The sequence below is a fragment of the Rhincodon typus genome, chromosome 9 (assembly GCF_021869965.1).
Source record: "Rhincodon typus isolate 14 chromosome 9, sRhiTyp1.1, whole genome shotgun sequence".
Lineage (NCBI taxonomy): Eukaryota > Metazoa > Chordata > Chondrichthyes > Orectolobiformes > Rhincodontidae > Rhincodon > Rhincodon typus.
Window position 1 is genome coordinate 76644009 of NC_063340.1, and position 23224 is coordinate 76667232.

At 44.2% G+C, this 23224-nt stretch overlaps 1 protein-coding gene across 1 annotated transcript in view; it reads left to right on the forward strand.

Annotated features, from left to right (window-relative positions):
* Positions 1-23224, forward strand: part of ltbp1 (latent transforming growth factor beta binding protein 1) — a 294397-nt gene that overhangs the window by 254730 nt on the left and 16443 nt on the right. Inside the window, exons 23-26 of the mRNA XM_048601362.1 lie at positions 2375-2500; positions 9662-9805; positions 20885-21052; positions 22293-22379. Of these exons, the coding sequence (XP_048457319.1) occupies positions 2375-2500; positions 9662-9805; positions 20885-21052; positions 22293-22379 (525 nt within the window). The remainder of the gene's footprint in view (positions 1-2374; positions 2501-9661; positions 9806-20884; positions 21053-22292; positions 22380-23224) is intronic.

Genomic DNA, 23224 nt, shown 5'->3' on the forward strand with positions numbered 1-23224 from the left:
ACCAGCTTCTCAAGGGCACAGCCCACCACCAGCTTCTCAAGGGCACAGCTCACCATCACCTTCTCAAGGGCACAGCTCACCACCACTTTCACTAGGGCACAGCTCACCACCATCTTCTCAAGGGCACAGCCCACACCATCTTCTCAAGGGCACAGCTTACCATCTTCTCAAGGGCACAGCTCACCACCACCTTCTATCGGGCACAGCCTGCCACCTTCTCAAGGCCAACCAGGGGATGGCTAATATATTCTGGCCTAGCCAGGGACACCCATACCCCACAGATGAATAGACAGATCTCTTATCTCCACCTGAGAAGGCAGACAAAGGCCTAAGTTTAACATCTCACCTGAAGAACAGCATTTATAACAGGGCTGCAGAAATCCCCTTGGAACTGCAAAGAAGCATCAGCTTAGAATTTGTGCTTAAGGCCACGGGTGTCATCGCCAAACATGCCCCTCAGCTGACACCGAGTGATCATTCATCTGTTTTTTTCCTTATCCCCCCACAATCCTGCTGTTGTTCAGCCTTGTGCTGCAGGATAAAGTGTTTACACTGCCGAGCTCCCTCTGCTCCCGGGGCACCCTCTTGCTGTCCCATTGCGGTTCACACTTATGAATTCTCTCATTGCGCCCAAGCAGACTCTGTGGCCTCATGACCTGCAGGTCAGGGGTCAGGAGCCAGCAGATGTGTCTTGGGCAGCATCTGGAGATCCATTTGATCCACCCTTGACCCTGTTTACATCTCCACTTCTAATCTTGCTGAGACACTGGAGCCACTTCACAGCAAAGAAGAAAGATGATGTGTGAAAGCCTCACTTGAGAGTTATAATTCATGTCAGTGAAAGTGCCATTGCAACGTGACACTGTTTCACTGCTGAAACGAGCCAGATCTCCTTGTGCGTTTTATGTTTAAGATCGCATGCCCTCCCACCGTTATATTTTCCAGACAATCTTCTTTGTCAGCCACTTTGATGGTTTCTCATGCCTCTGCCTTTGTTCTCTTGATGCAACATTCTCCTGGGACTGCTCAGACACACAACTGCCCTATGACTAAAGGCAGTTTCTTGACCTGAAAGAACTCTGACTACTCTCAGCCCCCCTTCTTTTGTCAAGATGCTTAGCTTCACCTTTGCGCTTCCTTGTGGTCGCACAGCTGAGTGTGGGGGGGTGGTATCATAAATGTGGAGCAGTACATTCACTCTGATGTGCTGTACAACCTCACCATTCTACAATTAGCCTTTTTGACAGCATTATTAGTGAAAGAGTTTAATTGCAGACTGCATTGCATTCAGTACCTCGGGACAGACAATGCACTGAAGTATAACACTAACTGAAACAGAGCAATGGTAGAAAAGTGGAACAAGCACACAGGCCAGAACAAGCTTGAATTGGAGTTTTGTTGAGTTTGGTTTTGCTAACAAATGGTGGTCATCCCCAAGTGAATGGCAGAGACTGTTGACAGGAGCTTATTGCTTTTTAAGAGCAAGCAAAAAGTTTCTGAGTTGGTGTGATGGAGCTCTCATTTGGCACGTTCATGTTAAATTTTCCACATTCCTTTCTTTGATTATTAACCAGCAGTCGTAGTAAAGATGTGGCCAGACACTTTGGTGAGAGCAACCCCTGCAGCAGGAAGGATAGACAATGGGCTGCTCTTTCCGTGAATGTTTTGGGACATTGTTGAATGGCGTGCAGTGGAAGAGAGCAGTACGTCTGTATGCACGGCTATACCTTACAAGACTTTGTTCCTCATTGCCATGTGGCACCTCAGAAAGAGAAAATCTTGGGCTTACTAAAAAAGGGGCTTACTTATACCTCCTAACCACTTGACAAAATATTTCTGCTGTGCCCCTTAGAGATTTTTCCGCATTTTATGTTGATGGAGCTTTTATTATCTCATCATTTCATAAACCCCGATCCCTCCCAGAGGCACTTTATGCATAAAAGGAAATAGATAAAATTACATTTACAAATGTGTTAAGTTATTCATTAAATATCAATCAATTTCTCCCTGAGCCATTTCATTTTCCTCTGTGGCCCCATAGCTCCCATTGTCTACCCTATTCAAACAGAGCAGATTTGTTAGTTGATCAGGTACACTATTGCACTGTATAATAATATTTGCAGAAACCACAGTCCATCGCATTCAACGTTAGTTAGAAATATCTATAATTATTTTAACCTTACAAATTTAATTTCAGGTCTGGTTTTTATTCTGAACCCTTCACATGACAATCAGTCCGAACAGCTGATTGCAGAATTTGACTCTCTCTGAACAGTTTACCTTGAGTAGATCCTGTCATTCACAGTAAGGTGTATAATTTTTTTAAAATATATTTTCTGGAGCCAGCCTGAGTGTTGTAACATCTTGTTTGCAGATGTTGACGAATGTGCAAACAGCACAGTGTGCGGCAGCCATGGATTCTGTGAAAACACAGCTGGGTCCTTCCGCTGTCTCTGTGACCGGGGCTTCCAGGATCTACTGGAGGGGCAAGGGTGTGTGGGTGAGTTTCTGTTCGTTGCCAAGTAATGCTTCAAAGGCTGAACCACAGCCCCTTGTTCAGACAACCTGAAGCAGGAGTGAAGCACATTCCAGGAATAACAGTGAGGCCCTGTGGATGGATAGTGTCTGGTTAAGTGTGGTCACAGGACTGGAGCGCAGAGAACAGCATCACAGTCTGAGAGAAGGTACTAGGCTTGCATTTTTCTCGGTCATTTCTATCCACAGGGCTCCGGTGAGATGGGAGAGAGCGTGGTCCATGTAATGCTGTACACTTTTCATACTTTGCTGCAGCCAACACTGCAAACCCGAATGGCTGAAATTAATTTATCACCAATGTAAATACTAAATAACTTAAAACATTAAGGGAAGTAAAGCATTTTGCATTCCAGACAAATCACAACTGCAACAGGGTCTATCACAGTTTGTAGTGAGAACACTGGATCCATTCTTATGAGTTTAATACTAAGCTGCAACTAGCAAATAACTCCGTTTATAATCCATGGTACTCTGCTTTCACCTTCAACTTACAGTAAATAGGCCATAAGGTCCTACCAGAAATTGTATTACACACAAATCTCCTCTCAACTTATTTCCTACAAGAACCATTCAATTAACTTCTATTCGATTCCCACTCATGTGTTGAATTAGCTTCCCTTCTTATCTATTTGCTTTATGTCAGCTGGCGGGGGGTGGGGGGGGTGCGGGGAGTGGGGGGAGTGGTGTGGTGGTGGTGGGCGGTGGGCGCGGAATATCCAGCCAGAGTTTTTCTGCAATGGAACTTCTGTTGACTGTGACCCACTTCACTGGGGTCATCCTTTTTTTTGGAAGCTGTTTCCAGGGAGGCCGAAGAGACAGATACTCGTAGTTTGTTCACGGCCTGTGGGAGTCACTGGGTGGCCAACACTTATTGCCCTCGTCTGCGGTTCTGGAGTCATACGGAAGCCAGACCAGTTCGGGATTGCAGATTTCCTTTCCTAAAGGACACTAGTGAACCAGATGGGTTTTTCGAACAGTTGGCAACAGATTCATAGTCGTCATTGGACTCTTCATCCCAGATCTATATTGAATTCATATTCCATCATGTACCATGGTGGGATTTGAACCTGGATCTCAGGATTAACAGTCCACTGATAATATCACGAGGCCACTGCCTCCCCTCAGTCATCCCACTGATTAGGCCTTATCAGATTTTTTTAATTCATTAATGGGATGAGGGCATCGCTGGCTAAGCAATATTTATTGCCCATCCCTAATTGCCCAGAGTCAACCACATTGCTGTGGGTCTGGAGTCACATGTAGGTAAGGATGGCAGTTTCCTTCCGTAAAGGACAGTGGTGAACCAGATGGGTTTTTCCGACAATTGACAGTAGATTCATAGTCATCATTAGATTCTTAATTCCAGATATTCATTGAATCAAATTCCATCATCTGCCATGGTGAGATTCGAACCCAGGTCCCCAGAACATTATCTAGGTCTCTGGATTAACAGTCCAGCAATAATACCACTAGGCCATCACCTCCCCGATTCCTGATTGTGAAAGGTATCACTACAGAGACTGATCCCATCCTCGTCTCAATAGGGAGCATTAGATAAGCATTAATGTGACAGATTGCCCTGTCTGATAGAGAGCCATTTGTAGCTCCCTCTTCCAACCAGCCTGCCTCCCGCCATCCAGGTTTGAGATCCAATCCTTGGTTTCCAGGAGGCTTGAAGCTGAACAAATGTGAAAAGGAGAAGATTTTGAGGAGAGATATTGGACTTGGCGAGGGAGATTGGAAACACTTGTTGGAAGTGCTGCAATCTAATAAGCCATCTTAAAACCACAGTAATTGAATACTTGAAGAGAAAAAGAACCTGCTTATTAAACGTAAAGTCGGCAATAATTTGTATTTTGCTGCAGCTGCAGCCATAGTTCGTCAAATGGAATTTATTTCCTGACATCTATAAAGCAGGATTAATCAAACGTGAAAGCAGAGTTTATTTGTAAAAAAAACAAGAGGAGTGAAAACGTAAATCTGTAAGGATAAAATTTGAATCTGGAGCGGAGTACTAGTTGACCACAGAGTATCTGCTGCCGGAAATACTGTCTGGTGCTCGATACACACACTCTGCTTGGAGTTAGATAAAATACCTCCTTAAGCAAAAAAAACTCTGTAGACATTTGGCCTGTTTTGCAGACTAGTTTTTTTCTTTGAAAATTGCTTTCACTGGCCAGTGTTCTTCATTCTGTCAGGCTCTGTATATCTCAAGTGAGAAATCCCAGTGCTCCAATTTCATTCTGAAACATAGTGTAACAGGCTGTCCATCATTTCCCAGTCTGTGTGTCAGTACACAAACTGCAACACCTCGTTCCCTTAGTCAGGATGATGGATTGGTACACACGTCATCAAACACATTTAAAGCATGGAGGTTCCACTGTAGTAGCTTGTACTTTGTGCCCAGCCTGGCACAGCGGGCACTGAGAGAGGACCTCTTCGCCCATGAACACGCTGATCTGAGGCAAGGAATTTGGCTGGAAAGGACAAAAAAACTAGACAGAGTCACCTGCTGGAAGCCTGCAAACCGACTGAAGATGCCCACAGAGAGGAGAGACATTTTACACAGCTGCTCTACTTGTTGTAAATCTCTGCATAAAACATCTCCATTTCTGGGTGGAGAAAGGCATTTATTTAGGCAAATGAGAGCAATGCAGAAATGTTCCCCATAATGTGAAAGAGGTGTTTCTACATGAAAAGTAGAGCTGAGTGCAGCAAAGATTTATGTCGGTTGCAATAATGTGTTTTAACTATTTTATTGCTTAAATTGAAATTATTGGTATTAATGTTTCATTAGGTGCATGCTTAGTATTAGTATCGTAGTAACTGCTGTTTCCATCCTTTAAGTACTGAATCTTTGTTCCTTTATTGATAGCATTGTAACAAATTAAACTTATTGAAAGCAATTGAAATATATGACGTTCTTAAGGCGCTTGATGGGGTGGATGTGGAGAGGTTTCTCCCCTTGTGGGAGAGTTGAGGACCAGAAGGAATAATCTCAGAATTGTCCATTTAAAACTAAGATGAGGAGGAATTTCTTCTCTCAGCGGGTAGTGGAATCTGTGGAATTCTTTACCACAGAGGACCGTAGAGGCTGGGTCATTAAATACCTTTTAGCTGGTATAGACAGATTTTTAATCAGTAAGAGAATCAAGGATTATGGGAAAACACAGGAAGGTGAGAGTTGAGGATTATCAGATGAGCCATGATGTCATTGAGTGGTGGAGCAGATCTGATGGGCTGAATGGTCTACTTCTGCTCTGACATCTGATGACCCTATTAGTTCATGGGTTACTTCTGTTTTAACTTAGCTTTCTGCAGGTCTTCTGGGCTAAACTCTATCCCCTCCCCCAACTTCAGCTAGGTAGACTACCTAAAGTGGAACCAAACTCTATCGGTCTCTGTGTGATATGTAACATACACACATCAGAAACCATGCAAGATTGACTGCTGAGGATTCTCAACCTTCAGCAAAGTGCTCAGTACAGCTTATTTATTGCTCAGTTAGTAAACTCAGGATAGTGGAGCTTAAACCGATAATTCTAAATCCTTGCAAACTCCTGCTGATAGTTGCTGGTTTTACAAATATATGGCCTCTTGAGCAATATTAATCTTTAAAGAAAATAGACGCTGGAATGGATTTAAATGGAATAAACAGCAGTGCAACTTTTTGGGCTCAGCAGTTTCTGGCAATAGTACCTTCATTCCCATTTGGGCAATAAACGTTTTTTGTATTTTCCCACCCACCACACAGTGCAACATAACCTGAATGACGGGACAGGAAGCAACCATTTCCTGGGTGTTGGAGTATGCTGCCAGCAAGGGGTTATTTTTCCTGTCTTCCCTTCCCTCTTATGAAGTTGCCACCTCTCCCAACCTGGTGAACCCCCTCAGATGGTCCGGCTATGTTTTCATTCACGCGTGGGAAATTGTGGGTGTGTGAAATTTTAAAAAAAAATCCCACAAGAGTGTACAAAGACAACACCACTTTGATCATGGATAACAAAGTGTGGAGCTGGAGGAAATTTCTGAAGAAGGGTCCCGATCCGAAACGCCTGGCCTGCTGTGTTCCTCCAGCTCCACACTGTGTTGTCTCAGACTCCAGCATCGGCAGTTCTTACTATCCCTTTGATCATGTTGCTAAAGGTGAGCAAATTGTTGTACCAGTGGGCTGAACTAATGCACAGCCTCGTAGGGACATAGTGGATCTTCCCTTATCCTAAGTGGGTCCTATTTAGCATCCACATCATCCTCAGGTGTGAATATGGCAGGCTATTCAAGCCATCTAGTGTGTTCCATCTCTGCATTGGATCATTACAAAGAAATACCTGAAGTTAGTGCACCTGCCCTTGTTTCTTATCTTTCAAAGCCCTCCTTTTACAAAATTCTGTTGACGTCAGTTTTGGAAATTGTCATTGGCCCAGCATCTGCAGCATCCCAATGGAGAAAATTCTGAGGCTGTTTGTGTGGAAAACCATATCCCACTTTTCAGTCAAACTCGCATATTGAACTTGTCCCCTCATCTGGAATTCTCCATCAAAGGGAATAGTTTTGCTACACATTTCCTTCTGAAATCCCTTAACCATTTTAAATATATTGATTAGGTCCTGCCCAGCAAACTTCTAAATTTGATGTGACCTTGCGTCATCATGTAACTGCTACACCCGGTGAATCCTTGCTGCCTCTTCCAAGGCGAGTGTACCTTTCCTGAGGTTCAGTACACAAGGTCGCTAGACCCGAGACATTGACCCTGCTTTCTCTCCACAGATGCTGCCAGATCTGCTGAGTTTCTCCGACTATTTCTGCTTTTGTTTCAGATTTCTAGCGTCTGCAGTTCTTTCTTTTTCTCTCTCCAGTTTGGGCCTGACTAAGAATTTGGCCAAGTGTGGCAAGACTTCCTCACCTTGAGATTGCAACCCCACTGAGATAAACAGCAACACATCCACCAATTTGCTTTTTGTTCACCTGTGCACCAAGTTAGGAACAAAGGGATGTCAAACTTAGGAGCAGGAGTCAGCCTTTCAGCCCTTCAATCCTGCTGGGCCATTCAGTAAGATAATGGTAGTTCTGATTGTGGTCTCAATCCCACTGTCCTGTCTGTTCCCCATAGTCCCCGACTGCCACTCCCAACAGAACATAGCCAAACAAATCCCTGTAAATATTCTGGTTTGGCATTTTGGATCATTTCGTAGATCATAGATCACTTAATCCCTACAGTGTGGAAACAGGCCCTTCGGCCCAACAAGTCCGCACCGACCCTTGGAGCATTCCACCCAGTCCCATCCCCCTATAACCCACTCAATCTACACATCCCTGAACTCTATGGGCAATTTCCCTTGGCCAATCCACCTAACCTGCACATCTTTGGACTGTGGAAGGAAACCGGAGCACCCGGAGGAAACCCACGCAGACACGGGGAGAATGTGCAAACTCCACACTGACAGTTACCCGAGGGTGGAATTGAACCCAGGTCCCTGGTGCTGTGAGGCAGCAGTGCTAACCACTGAGTCACCGTGAATCCAAAGTGGATGAACCCACATACCTCCACTTAGAACTCATTGATTGGGTAGTTTTAAATCTATCTTTGAGTTGGCTTCGAAAACATGGAACACAAACAATTGGGTGTAATTCTTTTGTGTCAGGATTGACTTTTGCTTCAGTTTGGCATCACCCGTGTCTTTAATTTTAAAATATTTTATATTCTTCACTGTAGAAAGTTCTGCTCAATAAGCAACGTGTAAAGTAGCAAATTATTCTTATGTCGGATCAAGTTAATCAGATAGTTGTAATGCTGGACCTGAAAGCTATGCTAAGGACTATCCCTAGCTTGCGGTGAAAATAGTTGAGGATAAGGTTCGGAATGCAAGTGATTAAAGAATGCAATCCAAGTAAGATCCACTTGGAATTTCGTCAGCTGTTTGTTTCAATGCGGGGGTGCTGGGTACTGACAGGGTCACAACATGATCCATTGCCCGATGCCCCCAAGTTCTTTGTGACAAGCCTCAGACAGAATTTAATGTACCAATGATGATTGAGCTGCTAAACTTGAACCCTAACATTAACTTGCCCATCCATTATAGCCATGAGCTCAAGGATGGGTGGGAAGATGTTGAGCCCAATTTTATGTGACTCTCCCCCCATAGCACACCTGGCAAAAGGTATGTAAAACCCACCAGTCCATTTTGTGATTAGATTGAAGTCCATATTTACTGCAAAGCATTTCAATGACGTGCAGTTTATGGAGGTGTGACCTTGATGCAGATGGTACTATTTATTTCATCCCAGATAAGAATATACTAGGACCAAATTTTGGTGCTAGTATGTGTTTAACCTAAAGAGACACATGTTGGATCAGTATTTAGTTCATTCATAGAATCACTACAGTGTGGGAGCAGGCCATTCGGCCCATCATGTTCACACACTACCTCCAAAGAGCAGCCCACCCAGACCCAGCCCTCCTTACCTTCCTGTAACACTACATTTCCCACAGCTAATCCACCTAGCCTGAACATCCCTGGATCCTATGGCCAATTTAGCATGACCAATCCGACCTAGCCTGTACATCTTCAGCCTGTGGGAGGAAGCCAGAGCACCTGGAGGAAACCCACGCAGACACGGGGAGAATGTGCAAACTCCACACAGACAGTTGCTCAAGAGTGGAATCGAACTTGGGTCCCTGGTGCTGTGAGGCAGCAGTGCTAACCACTGAGCCATCGTGATTTTGGTGCCTGGAAAAATGAAGACTTGTCCATCCAAGGCCTTCTGACTCTCTCATGGAGATTTTTACCTACTCAGCAACTACTCTTTGTAATCTTAACTTTGAATCCAAACGCTCATCCCATCTGGGAAATACTACTCTTACAGAAAGAACCAGGAACTTGTTTTGAACAGGTTAGTTTGCAAACTTCCTCCCCACTTCCTCATTTTGGGCTGGATCTGGAGTGTAAGTTGCGATGTTCTCAGAAAGGGCCAGACTCCGCAGCCCAAATTTCACCCTGAATCAGTACAAACTTGAGTTACTCGGCCATGTGTGGCGGTGGAAACATCCGCTGGAGAAGTATGGAGAAGGCACTGCGTGTGGGCTGTTCCTTCACTCATGTAATGTTGCCCCTGTTCTCACTTCCAGATGTAAACGAATGTGAAGCGATCAGCGGGGTTTGTGGTGAAGCTGTCTGTGAGAACGTCGATGGCTCATTCCTTTGCATCTGTCCGGATGATGTCCAGGAATTTGACCCAATGACCGGGGAGTGCCGCTCCCCTGAGCCTTCAGGTATGGCAAGAAAAATCCCTGAGCTCCATTCAAACAATGTAACCTTATCTTCTTTGTGTTATAATTCTTGGGATATGGAATGGGTAAATGCAAAAAGGGAACATTTGGAAGGAATTTCTTTCTTGGACCTGGGTTCCACATGTTAACACCTAGCTCAGATTCTAATATATAGTTTCACAGCACTTAATAATATCTGAAATATTGTTATGGATAGATACCTTAGAGTTGGTTTGAAAGTCTGGAGGACGGAATTTACTTCTGTTGTTGTTGGCACTGAGCCACCTTTTGCAGTAACAGTAAACTATTCCAGTATACACACATTTCTGAAGTATACCTTTGAGAGCGACAGCAGTATCACTTTGCATTAGTGTGAAGGGTATTGCTAACCTTTCTCACACACCAAAGCTCTTGTTTCACAGCAGCAGTGGAAAAGCTTCAGGTTTTGCTCCCTTCTCAACCCAAATGACATTCTGAATTGAATAGCCCATTCTTGCAAATGTAATCTCTGTCAGCTGATAAGGATTTGGCATTCTTTAAGGATTTCAGATGATACATCACAGCTTCCACTTTCCTGTCCCTCTCCCCTAGCGATGAATGGCACATGACATTTTCTGTAAACTCAGCCCCCCTTACTGCCCATGAAAATCCCTCTTTGCATCGTTTCAAGTAAATTGGAAGAGAGTAGATTCTGTTGTTCTGTGAAACACATTTCTATGACGCCCCGTCATGTTGACAGGGAACACAACTCCTGTTGACGTTGGCTGCCCCACAGCCATTTAATGTTGGGTGGGGCGTGGGGGTTAGTTGGCTAAGTAGCCTGCCCCCTGAGGGGGCGCAGGGAGATAGGGGTTAAAGTGAGGCAAAGACACCATTGTCCCAGGGCACCACAGGCTCGCTGCCTCATTAGAGAGAGAGGGAGATATGACTTGGTGGCGTTTTAACCCGAGGGTGAGGTTGAGAAATTGAACACACACTGTTGGCGTCACTCTATTTCGCAAAGCGGCCGTCCAGTCAACTGAGCTAACTGACAACCACCACCACTCCCCCATCCCACTGAGGAGCTAATGGAGGCCGGACGTTTGGGAGGTCTGGGGTATCAGTGGGACCTGGCTGAACGACCCCAGGAAGGAGTCTGTGCGGAGCCAGGGTTTGAGAAGTACCAGAGGGGTGGGGGTGGTGTGCTAATGGGCACATCACTCTGTAGCTTTGGCGGGTGTTGCCTCTACTGGGTGAAAGAGACCCCTGAAGGATGTACTTGTGATCTCTGTTCCCTTGCCCAACACCCAGTCCGCACAGTTGAAACTGGTAGGCTACCCACTTGCTGTGGGTAAAACAGCAGTCAGAATAAGGAGGTACTTTAGTTAACTGGCCCCTTAAAAGTCTGAGGGAGAGCCTGAAGCCGCCAGCTCCCCCCCGCCCACCCCCCGCCGCATACCCACCCTTGCAGAATGGGAGATATGTTGGAGGCAGCTGGCAGGACACAAACACTATTTTACAAATCCATCCCATCTTCAGATCTGCTGGTGGAGCAGTATAAAATTACACCCGCGGCTTTGTCAAAACAATTCTGCTCAAACCTTTGGTTAAGTTAAAATGACTTTTGGAAGAGAGATTACTCATTTAAAGCTCATATCGTAATGGAGAAAGATTGAGCGGTTCGGATTCCAGTCCTTCCTTGAGTAAACCTAGTGTGGATTGTGTTTCACTCGGTTAGATTCCACAACAGTGATTGTATCTACATGAGTACAGGTGTTCCAACTAATGCCGCTAAATAAGTCGAGAATCAAAGGGAGCTCTAGGGGCAGGGCTGCAGATATGAATTTCAGCCACTGATAATTTGTGCAATGTCTGCTATGAATACTGAGGTATTGTGTTACACGAGCTGCACATTTCACGGAACAAATCGAGGCGTTCTCTGTGACGCGTATTCCAAACACATTCCGAAGTTTGACATGCGAGTGTAGTTCCTGCATACTCTGTAACTGCTTGGTGGAAAGTTGCGACTGTATCATTCTTAAAGCACCTGTGCCTAATGATGGAAGTTTGCCCAGTTAGAACGCCCAGATATTGCAATAAAAAAACACCAGCATCATCCACAGATGGAAAATGTTATTGTGATCCCAGCTGATGTACTTACCGGGCAAGTCAGATCCCGGATAGGAACCTGGCTTGATAGATCACATATTGATTTGTCTCTCACTATAATATAAGCACACGATGCTGCAGATAACAAAAGAAAAACACCAGAAGCTTCTTATTAACAAAAGGAATGAAGATAAAGTAGAATAAACCCAAACCATCTCCTTATAATACTGACTTGAAGGTTTTTAAACAGACTTTAAATGTATAATATCAAAATTTCCCAAAATCCTCCTTCATATATTGAGAAGACACCAACCAGCATTTGTATATTACTGAAAACATATCCCTGGTACAGGACCCAAAACACCACTCACTATAATACTCATACCACAGTGTCTGTACCTAACAATACAACAGATTTAACTCACTTCTGACTTCACCCTTTAGATTGGAACCACAAATACCTTCTTCTTGCGGCTATTGCGCACTTGAGCTTTTCTGCACTTTGCTTTAAGTAACACTCTTTACAGTTTTATCCTAACACTTCTGGTCTGGAACTAACAAAGCCTCTTCATTCTAAGTTAAGCCAGTCCACTATATATCCTTCCCTTCTCAAGAGCACTGGTTTACACGACCATCCTACTTCAATGACATCACAGATAGGCCCTAAAACTCAAAGTTAAACTTAAAAAAAATCCCTTTTTCTCTAAGTTATGGGTGTTTTCCTTAAGCTTAAAAAAAACTCTCCTGACTTTCTAAACTGGAGCTTGTTCAGTGGTAATACCCAACTAACGTACACAAAAAAAACCCATTAATTCTAAAGAAAGCGCAATGGTTTCAGAAATACTTACAAGATAATTATTAACTTCAGGCACACAGAAAACCTGGTGGTTACTAACTGAAAAATCAGAATCCCAAACATACAATAAATGATATTCAAATATATAAATCACAGAGTTTACATCAATGTCAGGACCAGTAGTGAGCTTGTTGATGACACAGCAATTTTTTTGTAAAAACCAAAAGAACTGCGAAAGAACAGGAACTAAAACAAAAGTTGCTGGAAAAGCTCAGCAGGTCTAGCAACATCTGTGAAGGGAAAAACAGAGTTAGTGTTTCGGGTCTGGTGACCCTTCCAGTTCTGAGGAAGGGTCACCGGACCCGAAACGTTAACTCTGTTTTTTCCTTCACAGATGCTGCCAGACCTTCTGAGCTTTCCCAGCAGCAACTTATTTGTACTCAGCCTAATCCAGGGTACCAAACTTCCTGTTTATAATTCAGGGCTTGATTCTTAGTCTGAAAACTAATGCTGGAAATCACAGCAGGTCAGGCAGCATCCATGGAGGGAGAGCAAGCTAATGTTTCGAGTCTAGATGACTCTTCGTCAGACACCCCAAGGACTGTAGTATGCAAGGAGGCAGCTCACCACCACTTTCTCCAGGGCAGCTCGGGACAGTCAATAAATGCTTTCCTGCACAGCAGTGTCCACAACCCATGCACAGATTAAAGAAAAGGAATTCAACACCCTCAGAGTTTTATTCTCACCATGCACAAGGTGGGCTTTTTGTCTTTGCTAGAACTTTCTCTGAGACATGTCCATTTCTCACCGCCTTCCCATTGCAACTATATATTTCCAGATGTCATACCTGAGACTACTGAGTTTAAAGTTTTCATTAAAAAACAAACTGAGTTGCTGAATTCCTTCTCAAAATGTTAATAACAGTCCAATGGAATAAGAAGGAATTTGACTTATTTGATGGTTTTGAGCAGTGGCATTGGCATGGACCTCTTTATTTAGAGCTGTGTTTTTAGTCTTACGTTGAATTTGGAAGATTCCTTCGAGTGAAAACGTTTTTTTTTGTAATCCCAAATGGCTGACACCTTGAGATAGTTCTAGGCTCTCTAGCCAAGAGCAACAATCACACAGCCTCTACCCTGCTTAGCACTAAAGAGCTTTAAAAAAATTCAATGGGATCACTTCACATTTGTCTAAACTGCAGACAATGTGGGCCCATTCTATTCAACTTTACCTTGTGTGACACTCTGATACTCTCTTTCCTTTGAACACAAGTCATAGCTGGTAAGCGAGGGATTCTCCTCTGATAAAGTCTCCATTTCAATCTTCACGATCTTAAACCGAGCAAATAAACTGAAAGATGCTGTTTATCATCTCGTCTGATCAGAGTGTAAAACCTCTCTGTAGTTGAGATTACTCTGTGGGGTTGGCAGCCACAGCTTTGATGAGATTTGCTGATGGTCAGTTTACATTCTGGTTTACGTCTCCCTGGAGCTGTGTACATGCCAACCCACTGGATTGAAAAAGGCTGACACAGACCCAAAAAAGCTGACAGCTTGAAAAACAATGTAGAAATGAAAAAAAAATCCCCAGATAAAGACTGACACTGAAGCCACTACTTAAAGTGATTGAATAAGTGAAATTCCTTCCTATTCCATTGGATTTTTATTAATATTTTGGGATCATGTTCGGCAATTCAGTTTGTTTTTGAATGAAAACTTAAATCCAGTAGTCTCGGATATGAAGTATGGAAATATATAGTCACAATGGGACAGGGACCTGTCTCAGATAAAGCTGCAGCAAAGCCCATCTTGTGGAGAATAAAACTCTGACAGTGTTGAGTTCAGTTCCTGTACAGAAGCCTGCTCTCTCCAAAAATGTTTGATTTTTGCCACCTTTTCTTAAGGTGCATTTTTACACATAGTTCAGCATCATCTTACTTTCATCTCAATGAATGAACCCTCCCTGTTAGCTGAGTAGTGTGTCTGTGGCCTCCTAATGTAAAGCGTAGGCATGCTAAAAGCCCTCCTGGACAGCTTGTGTTTTGCCAATTGAAGAGAGACCTAAAGATTCTCTCCACCGTCTTTGGCGATGTTGAGCTCCAGCGACCCAGTCACACCAGTTCTGTGGATGGCTGTAACCATCAAAACCAACCATATTTAGCGCCATTATTTCAAATTTCCTCTCCTGATCTGACCTTAATTATTAATGCGTGCCAATGTTTCATTTCTTTGTACGAGTTTATCCCACTCCATAGACCAGAATCCGTAGCTCCCAGTGCACAGAGTCAGGAATGTCACTTAACTGGGCGGGGGGCATGGACCTGTCTGCGTAGGAAGGTCCATGACCTGTCTCCCACTGTCAGTTGAGATCTTTAGCAGGCCTTTTAAGGGTCTGTAAGGGCTCCGCTGCCACTGTAGGGATTAACCCAGCACCAAGTGAACCTGTCGCTGGAATTAGGTCAATGAGTTGGTACAGCCAAATGAAATTGACTTGTACAATGTTGTGAGTTTCACAGAGACATGGCTGCAAGGGGATCAGGGCTGGGAACTAAGTATCCAAGGATATACATCCTATTGAAGGGACAGGCAGAGGGGGAGGCATTGCCTTGTTAGTGAGACATGAAATTAAATCGATAGCAAAAAGTGAAATCGAGTTGGAACGCGTAGAATCTGTGTGGGTAGAGTTCTAGAGTCATAGAGCGGAAACAGACCCTTCAGCCTAACGAGTGCACACCAACCATGTTCCCAGATGGAACTAGTCCCACCTGCCTGTGCTTGGCCCGTATCCCTCCAAACCTTTCCTATTCATGAACTTACCCTAATGTCTTTTAAACGTTGTAACTTAAGGAACCACAAAGGAAAACAGACTCTGATGGGGATTGTGTACAGGTCTCCTGGCAGTAGTCAGGATGTGGGGCAGAAGATAAGTCAGGAGATAGAAAAGGCACTATTACAATAATCATGGGGGACTTCAACATGCAGGTGGACTGGAAAAATCAGATTAGTAACAGATCCCATGAAAAGGAATTTGTGGAATGTGTAAGACTTTTTTTGAGCAACTTGTGGTAGAGCCCACTAGGGAACAGGCAATTCTGGATTTGCCAATGGGTAAATATAATTGAGGAGATTGTAGATGCATTAGCGATCTTTCAGGAATCACTGGACTCGGGGGAGGGGGGGGGGGGGGGGGGCGGTGGTGGTTTCCCAGAGGACTGGAAAATGGCTAATGTAACAGCCCTATTTGAGAAATAAGAGAGGCAGAAGACAGGAAATTATAAAGCAGTTTGCCTGGCCTCAGTTGTTGGTAAGATTTTAGAGTCTGTTATTAAGGATAAGATTGCGGGGTACTCAGAAGTGCATGATAAAATAGGCCTGAGTCAGCATGACTTCGTCAGGGGGAGGTCATGTCTGACAAATCTGCTAGAATTCTTTGAGGACGTAATGAGCAAGTTAGACAAAGGAGAACCAGTAGACGTGATCTATTTAGATTTCCAGAAGGCCTTTGTAAAGGTGCCACACAGGATGCTGCTAAATAAGATAAGAGCCCATGGTGTTGGGGGCAAGGTACTGGCATGATTGAATGACAGAGCAGTCTCAATGGGCTGAATGGTCCACCTCCGTTCCTATATCTTATGGTCATGGAGAAGGGGGCGTGAAGCTATGTGGACAGCCTGTCAGAAGGGGTACATCGAGAGGCATAGGGGGGATGTTGAACAGATAATCTCTTGACCAAAGGCAGTCAGCGCTTGATTGAGGGTCCGGAGGGCAGGGAGTTGTCCAGTGAGAGATCCCTCTTCTTGTCCTGGTTTTCAACCCTCTTGTCAACCCCCATGACCCCCAATTAGAATTCATCCCACCCACTCTCCCCCAACACACAGTCTCTCTCTCACACACACACACACACACACACACACACAGACACACATACGTGCGCACACTCATTCACATGCACACACTCACTCACCCCCACACAAACACACAAGCAGACAGACAGATACACACGCACACTCTCACACACATACTCACACACACACACACACACACACTCACACACACACACACACTCTGTCTCACACACACACAAACACACACACACACACTCTCTCTCTCACACGCACACACACACACTCTCTCTCACACGCATACACACACACAGACACAGACAGATAGACACACAGATACACACACAGACAGACAGACAGACACATACACACACACTCTCTCTGTCACTCACACACACACACACACACACACTCTCTCTCACTCACCCACACACACACACACTCTCTCTCTCACACACACACACACACACACACACTCTCTGTCTCACTCACACACACACACACACACTCTCACTCACACACACACAATCTCTCACTCACACACACACACACACACCCACTCTCTCTCACTCACACACACACACACACACACACTCTCTCTGTCTCTCACTCACACACACACACACTCTCTCTCACTCACACACACACACACACACACACACTCTCCCTCACTCACTCACACACACACACGCACGCACGCACACACACACGCACGCACACACAAATATGACACCTATTGATCCTGAGTGCCCCTCCAACAGCTGTCTTGGCCTCCACCTTGTTACTGCCAGTCTCTGACTGTTTCGCAACTCTCAGTGGGTGGGACATCTGACCCCACCGGGGTCCTTATTCCAGATGAAGGCCCACTGGTGCCTCCCTGCAGTATGATTGGCATTTGATCTTGTGAGTTTTGCCTGAAGGTGTCAGTGCCCATCTCTCAGCAGCTCCTCTGCCAGTTGGCAAGAAGCCATCGCCCACGCCCCCCCCAACAGCAGCATTGAGCAAGGCTTGAGATTTAAGCCTAGCTCAATTAACAATATGAAAAAAATATATCTCTGGCTTTCATATTAAAAATCCTGGTTGCGAAATAACTCTCAAACCTGTGCATGTTGAGTCTGTGTTACTAAAGCTGTGTCGGCTGTTGCATATTGTTACATAACCATGTCTTTTCTGTGGATATTAAAGATCCAGGTCTTCATTTTGTTGAAGGACACACGAGTTATTTCTCAATTATAAAACATGAACAAACAGATAATCTGGTTGTTGCTGAATTGCTGTTTATGGGAGCTTGCTGTGCCAAAATCGCCAGTGCATTCCCTGTATTACAATTGCGACTACACTTCAACCATGCTTCCTTCGTTCGCAATGAAGCACTTTCAGATGGTGCTACACAAATGCAAACCTTTCTTTCCTGGGAAAGCTGAGGAGTGACAGGTAACCCTGCAAGTTGTTAAGAGTTGTCTGATGTTCCCCTTTTTCAAATGGTCACCTTTCCTTTCGGGGATTAAGAAGAGTCTCTTTTGGCACACTCTCAGCGTGTGAGTTAGTTATTTTCCCGATTCCATTCTTGGAAATGCTTTGGAGAGTTGGGGGTTAGCAGTGCGCAGGCTGCCGAGGTAGATTGCTTGGCAAATATAAAGCTGTAGCCGACTTTCCAAACCTAGTTAACTCCTGTTGAGAGTTAATAGGAATTGTCTCTCTGACCTAACAATAATATTCACAGGCAGGTCAAAGGCTACCCACACTTTCCAAGATTCAGTCAGCACCTGTCCCTAGTTCTGCTGCATCCCTTTGAGGTGGTTTCACTCCCTTTGTTTTAAGATTGTCAAATTGGCAATGTAGCAATATCACAAAATCTCCTATTCTCTTACAGTGAGAAATTATGTTGGGTTGTGAATGTCAGTGATGTGGTGGTCTGTTTAATCAATACATCAGAAGAATTGCAGTTTTTAAACATGCCAATCACAAAATCCGTCAATGAGAGATTCTACAAAGTCTGGTTTGATTACTGAAAGAATTTGACTGAAAGTTACTACTGCAGTAACATGCTCTACAGTTTTCCTTTGCTTTCTCGGAATATGAGAACAGCACTCTATAAAGTTAAATAAGTCATTCCTGCAATACAGCAATTTATTGGCAATAACATTCCGAGAAGGGACAGAATAAGAAAAACAAGGGATGTTTCCATACTAAGCTAACTGCCATTTTTTTTACTGGAATCAAGTTTTTATTTGCCTATGGGTGATGGTAATCAGGCTATTGCAGAGGTAGACAGATAGACAGACTGTGGAGTGTCCCAAATGAACCAGCAGAGTTTTGAGGATTGGTGCAGTTGCCTTGTTCTGCTTTTGACCAGCTCTTACTGGCCAGTGGGTCTAGAGACTGATTTGGGACGGGGCTGTCGGCTCTTGGGTTTGATAGTGCTGAGTCAGTTAATCGTGGAGTGGCAGTAGGAATGCTGCAGCTGACCACGGGAGACCTTGGTTAGAGCGTGGAGAAAATCAGGTGGGATTCCCATTCCTGGTCACTGTCCAGTTACCTCTGTTTGTAAAGGACATTGCAAACTGACCTTCAAGCTTTGTTTGGCTGCGCTGCGTTAGAAAACAAAATATTTTAATAAATGAATATATAAGGGAGTTTTTGATTGAAGGCCTGACCTAAAGCAATTACTAATGCCAATAGGCATGTTAAACTTCAACATTTGAAAGACAGAAGAAGAAAAACAGAATGACTGAGCAGTGTTGTTCCATTCCTGGTAGGAGATATGGTGGCACTGTGGTAATATCACAGGGCTGGTAATCCCAGTTGTGGGTCATAAGTTCAAATCCAAATGCGGGTGGAATTAAAGTTCATTTAATGAATATGACTGTATAACAATTGTCATTGAAAACCTGTCTGATTCACTAACAGCCTTTAGGGAAGTAAATCTGCCATCCTTTCCTGGTCTGGTCTATTGCAAATCCACAGCAATATGGTTGATGCTTAACTGCCCTTGATAGGAAAATAAGAGACCGGTTACAAATACTGGCCTTGCCAAAACCACTCCAATCCTGTGAAAGAATAAATTTTTAAAAAAAGCATCAATCTTTGAACCTCTGAACTGCTGTCGTAGTGGTCTAATCTAGAATGATTGTCTGAACAGTTGTTGGAATCAGATTCGACAGTAATTTTACAAAAGGGGATATGTGTGAAATAGAAAGATTCCAGGATAATGGGCGAGGGGATTAATTGGGTAGGTCTTTCAAAGAACCAGCACAGCCATTGCAGGGCCAAACGGCCTGGTTTTGTTCCTCATGAGTCCACCACAGTTTCATCGTGCCATAGACAGTGTACAACCAGTGGTGCCTGAAAATTCCTTGAGCTTGCCACAGCCACAGAAGTTCTGCCCATTAGTGACTGGCAGTGATGGTTGGAATTCAGTGTTGAGGGCACGTCCAGGCAACCAGTACTGTTAGATCCAGATATTTCAGCTCAGCTTTGTTTTTTTTCCCTGCCCGGGACTCCCTTTGGGAAAATACCAGTTTTGGGGGCCCAACCTCCCCAAGTCACACAGGCACTCCTCCTAGTGCCCGTAGATGAGGCACATTTCTGATCAGGGAATTTGGGTCTGGCAGACCAAATGGAGAAGTGCCTACAGCGCCCTTCAGAATATGCCATCAGACTGTCTGAGGGTCAGTTCCTCAGAGGTCACAGGTAACGGTATTTTTGGAAGTGAAAACCAAAATTGGTTTTTGGTCTAACCCTGTCTTAAGCCTCAACAACTAAATACATCTGTTCAGTCACTGTTGAGCTCTAACAGCCTTGAGATGATCCTGAAGATGTTCTGCGCACAGCGCCTCATCGCTTCTCACTCACCCATCCCACCAACATTGGCCGTGCCATGGTCACTTATTTGAGTAGGCCCAATGCTCACAATCTTTGAGAGATTTCACTCGTAGTCCTGAAGATAAACGTATATAGCGTAAAATGACCTTAAGGAAGGACACCTGTAATGTATTGGCTGAAACCAATCAAAGAGAATTTGCAGTAATTAAATATAGAGAGACCTGAAGAATATAAGGGATGTGTTGTCACTGTGGCAGCTTTTGAATAACTTCATAATTTCACTGAATGGTTCAAAATGGTTCCATTTCCTTGGATCATAGACACGAGAAATTGTGCAACACTTGCTGATATTCAGGATCACCTGTTGATTTGGGAAGTGTTGCACAACTCAATGGGGACTTCACTTGAACAGGACAGCTACAGGCTGGGGGGTGGGGGGTGCGGTTCTATGGATATAGGACACTCTGAATAGTATGTTGTTGAATTGTATTCATGCCAAAGCTTGATGGAATGTTGTGCTTTCTTTCTCCAGTGCTCGTACAGGCGGAAGGGAAAAGGGAATGCTACTACAATCTAAATGATGCCCACTTCTGTGACAATGTCCTGACTTCCAACGTCACCAAGCAAGAATGTTGCTGCACCCTGGGAGCAGGCTGGGGTGATAACTGTGAAGTGTTCCCGTGTCCGATGTTTGGCACTCGTAAGTTTGTTCCTAGAGAAAGAGTTGGCTGTAATGTTTTCGCCTGCGGATTTGATGGGGATAGGAGTTAGATGCCAGAGCGTTAAACTTTGGAATGCTGCCCCCCCGCCCCACTGAGGGTTGTTTATATGTTTGACGAGACAAGTTGCTGTGGTCACTCTCAAAATGAAGTGGTGGCCTCTCTCTGTGATGAGTCCGTGGAGCTGAGTGTGTTTGGAGGGCAGGGTGCGATAACAAAGCCCGCACTTAGCACTGTTCACACTCCATTGACCTGACCCTGTGTTAGAATGAGTTTGTCTCATCGTATAAAATGAGGTTGGATCACTTGTTTGACTTAATATGGCATATTATTCCTAACGGGGGCTATCGGTCTGTCTGTCTCAGTTCTGCTTGTCTTGGCTGGCTCAACCATTGAAAAGAGACACAGTATGGCCTTTGTATCCTGGGAACTTGTGAGGCGACCCAGGAGTTTCAGGGACAGAGACTCCACCAGCTACTTTGCTGGTGAGCATCACTCTGTACACAGCGGTATTTTAGGTGGCTTCTTTCCTACAGTCAGAACATAAGAACATCAGAAATAGATGATCATGGCTGATCTTTTTATGGACACAGCTCCACTTACCCAATTGTTGTTACAGTGGGATTGAGTAAAGCCAGCATTGACCCAAGGCTCACTGATTCCCGAAAACTGTATTGCATAGAAATTACAAAAGCCCACAAATTGCTTGGGGAACATATTTTTATATGGCTCTGGGTGGGGTTTTACAACACAAGTTGACCCTCTAAATGCTACTTTGTTTTATCATTTTTCCCATGAAGCACATTGGGACATTTTGTTACATTAAAATTGCTAAATAAATATATGCTGTCGTAGGTTGTTTTTGCAAAGCCAATGTGTGGAGCATATAGTTTTGGAGAGCGACAAGGTTTGCATTGAGGAGGGTAAAGCGAAGTTTGTCAAATGTCTGAGCGAGCTATGATTGTGCTTCGAACTGCTTACCCTTCCAGTGCAGATCACAAACATCTCCTTCATCAGTTTTGATGAAGAGTCATACCAGACTTGAAACGTTAACTCTGTATCTCTCTCCACGTGTGCTCCCAGACCTGCTGCATTTTCCAACGTTCGCTCTTTTTATTTCTCCTTCATTTGGATATTTGGATTGCTTACATATACAAGAACGTTCTCTTCCATCAAACCCTCGGCTTTATTCTTATGTAACGTTTCTATTTCATTCCACAGCTGAATTTGCTGCCATGTGCCCTGAGGGTAAGGGCTTCATTCCTAACGGAGACTCGGCCTATGGAATCAGTGGACACAACTACAGAGGTCAGAATTGGGCCATTCATTTCAATAACACACTTTGCATGATGTCAAGAAGCCGACATGGTAGTGTTCCAGATGTAGTCAACGTTGTTTTCAGTTGGAAATGTGACAGAAACTGAAGTGTGGAATGGGGCCTGGGTAGGAATATTTGATTAGGCACTCTCAAGAAATTATGCTTTTCAAAGTGGTCCATGCCACACAGATAATCCCAATTTTAAATGCATCAGGTGCATGAGCAAAGAACATTCAGACAATCTAACTCCCCCCATGTGCCCTTTCACAGCTGCCGGTGGGTTGCAGGATTTCCCCTCCAGCTCCATGTTCTGATCCACTCCAATCACTGTCATCCTATTCTCTCAATGCCACAGAATCTTTTTCCCTGTTAATACCAGAATCTTACCCATCCTACCATTAACAACAGAATCTTACCCCACCATTAACAACAGAATCGTACCCCCCAATTAACAACAGAATCTTACCCCCCCATTAACAATAGAATCGTACCCCCGTTACAAGCAGAATCTTAACCCCCACATTAACAACAGAATTGTACCCCTGTTACAAACAGAATCTTACCCCCCACCATTGACAACAGAATCGTATCTCCAGACAAACAGAATCTTACCCCCCCATTAACAACAGAATCGTACCCCCATTACAAACAGAATCTTACCCCCCACATTAACAACAGAATTGTACCCCTGTTACAAACAGAATCTTACCCCCCACCATTGACAACAGAATCGTATCTCCAGACAAACAGAATCTTACCCCCCCATTAACAACAGAATCGTACCCCCATTACAAACAGAATCTTACCCCCCACATTAACAACAGAATTGTACCCC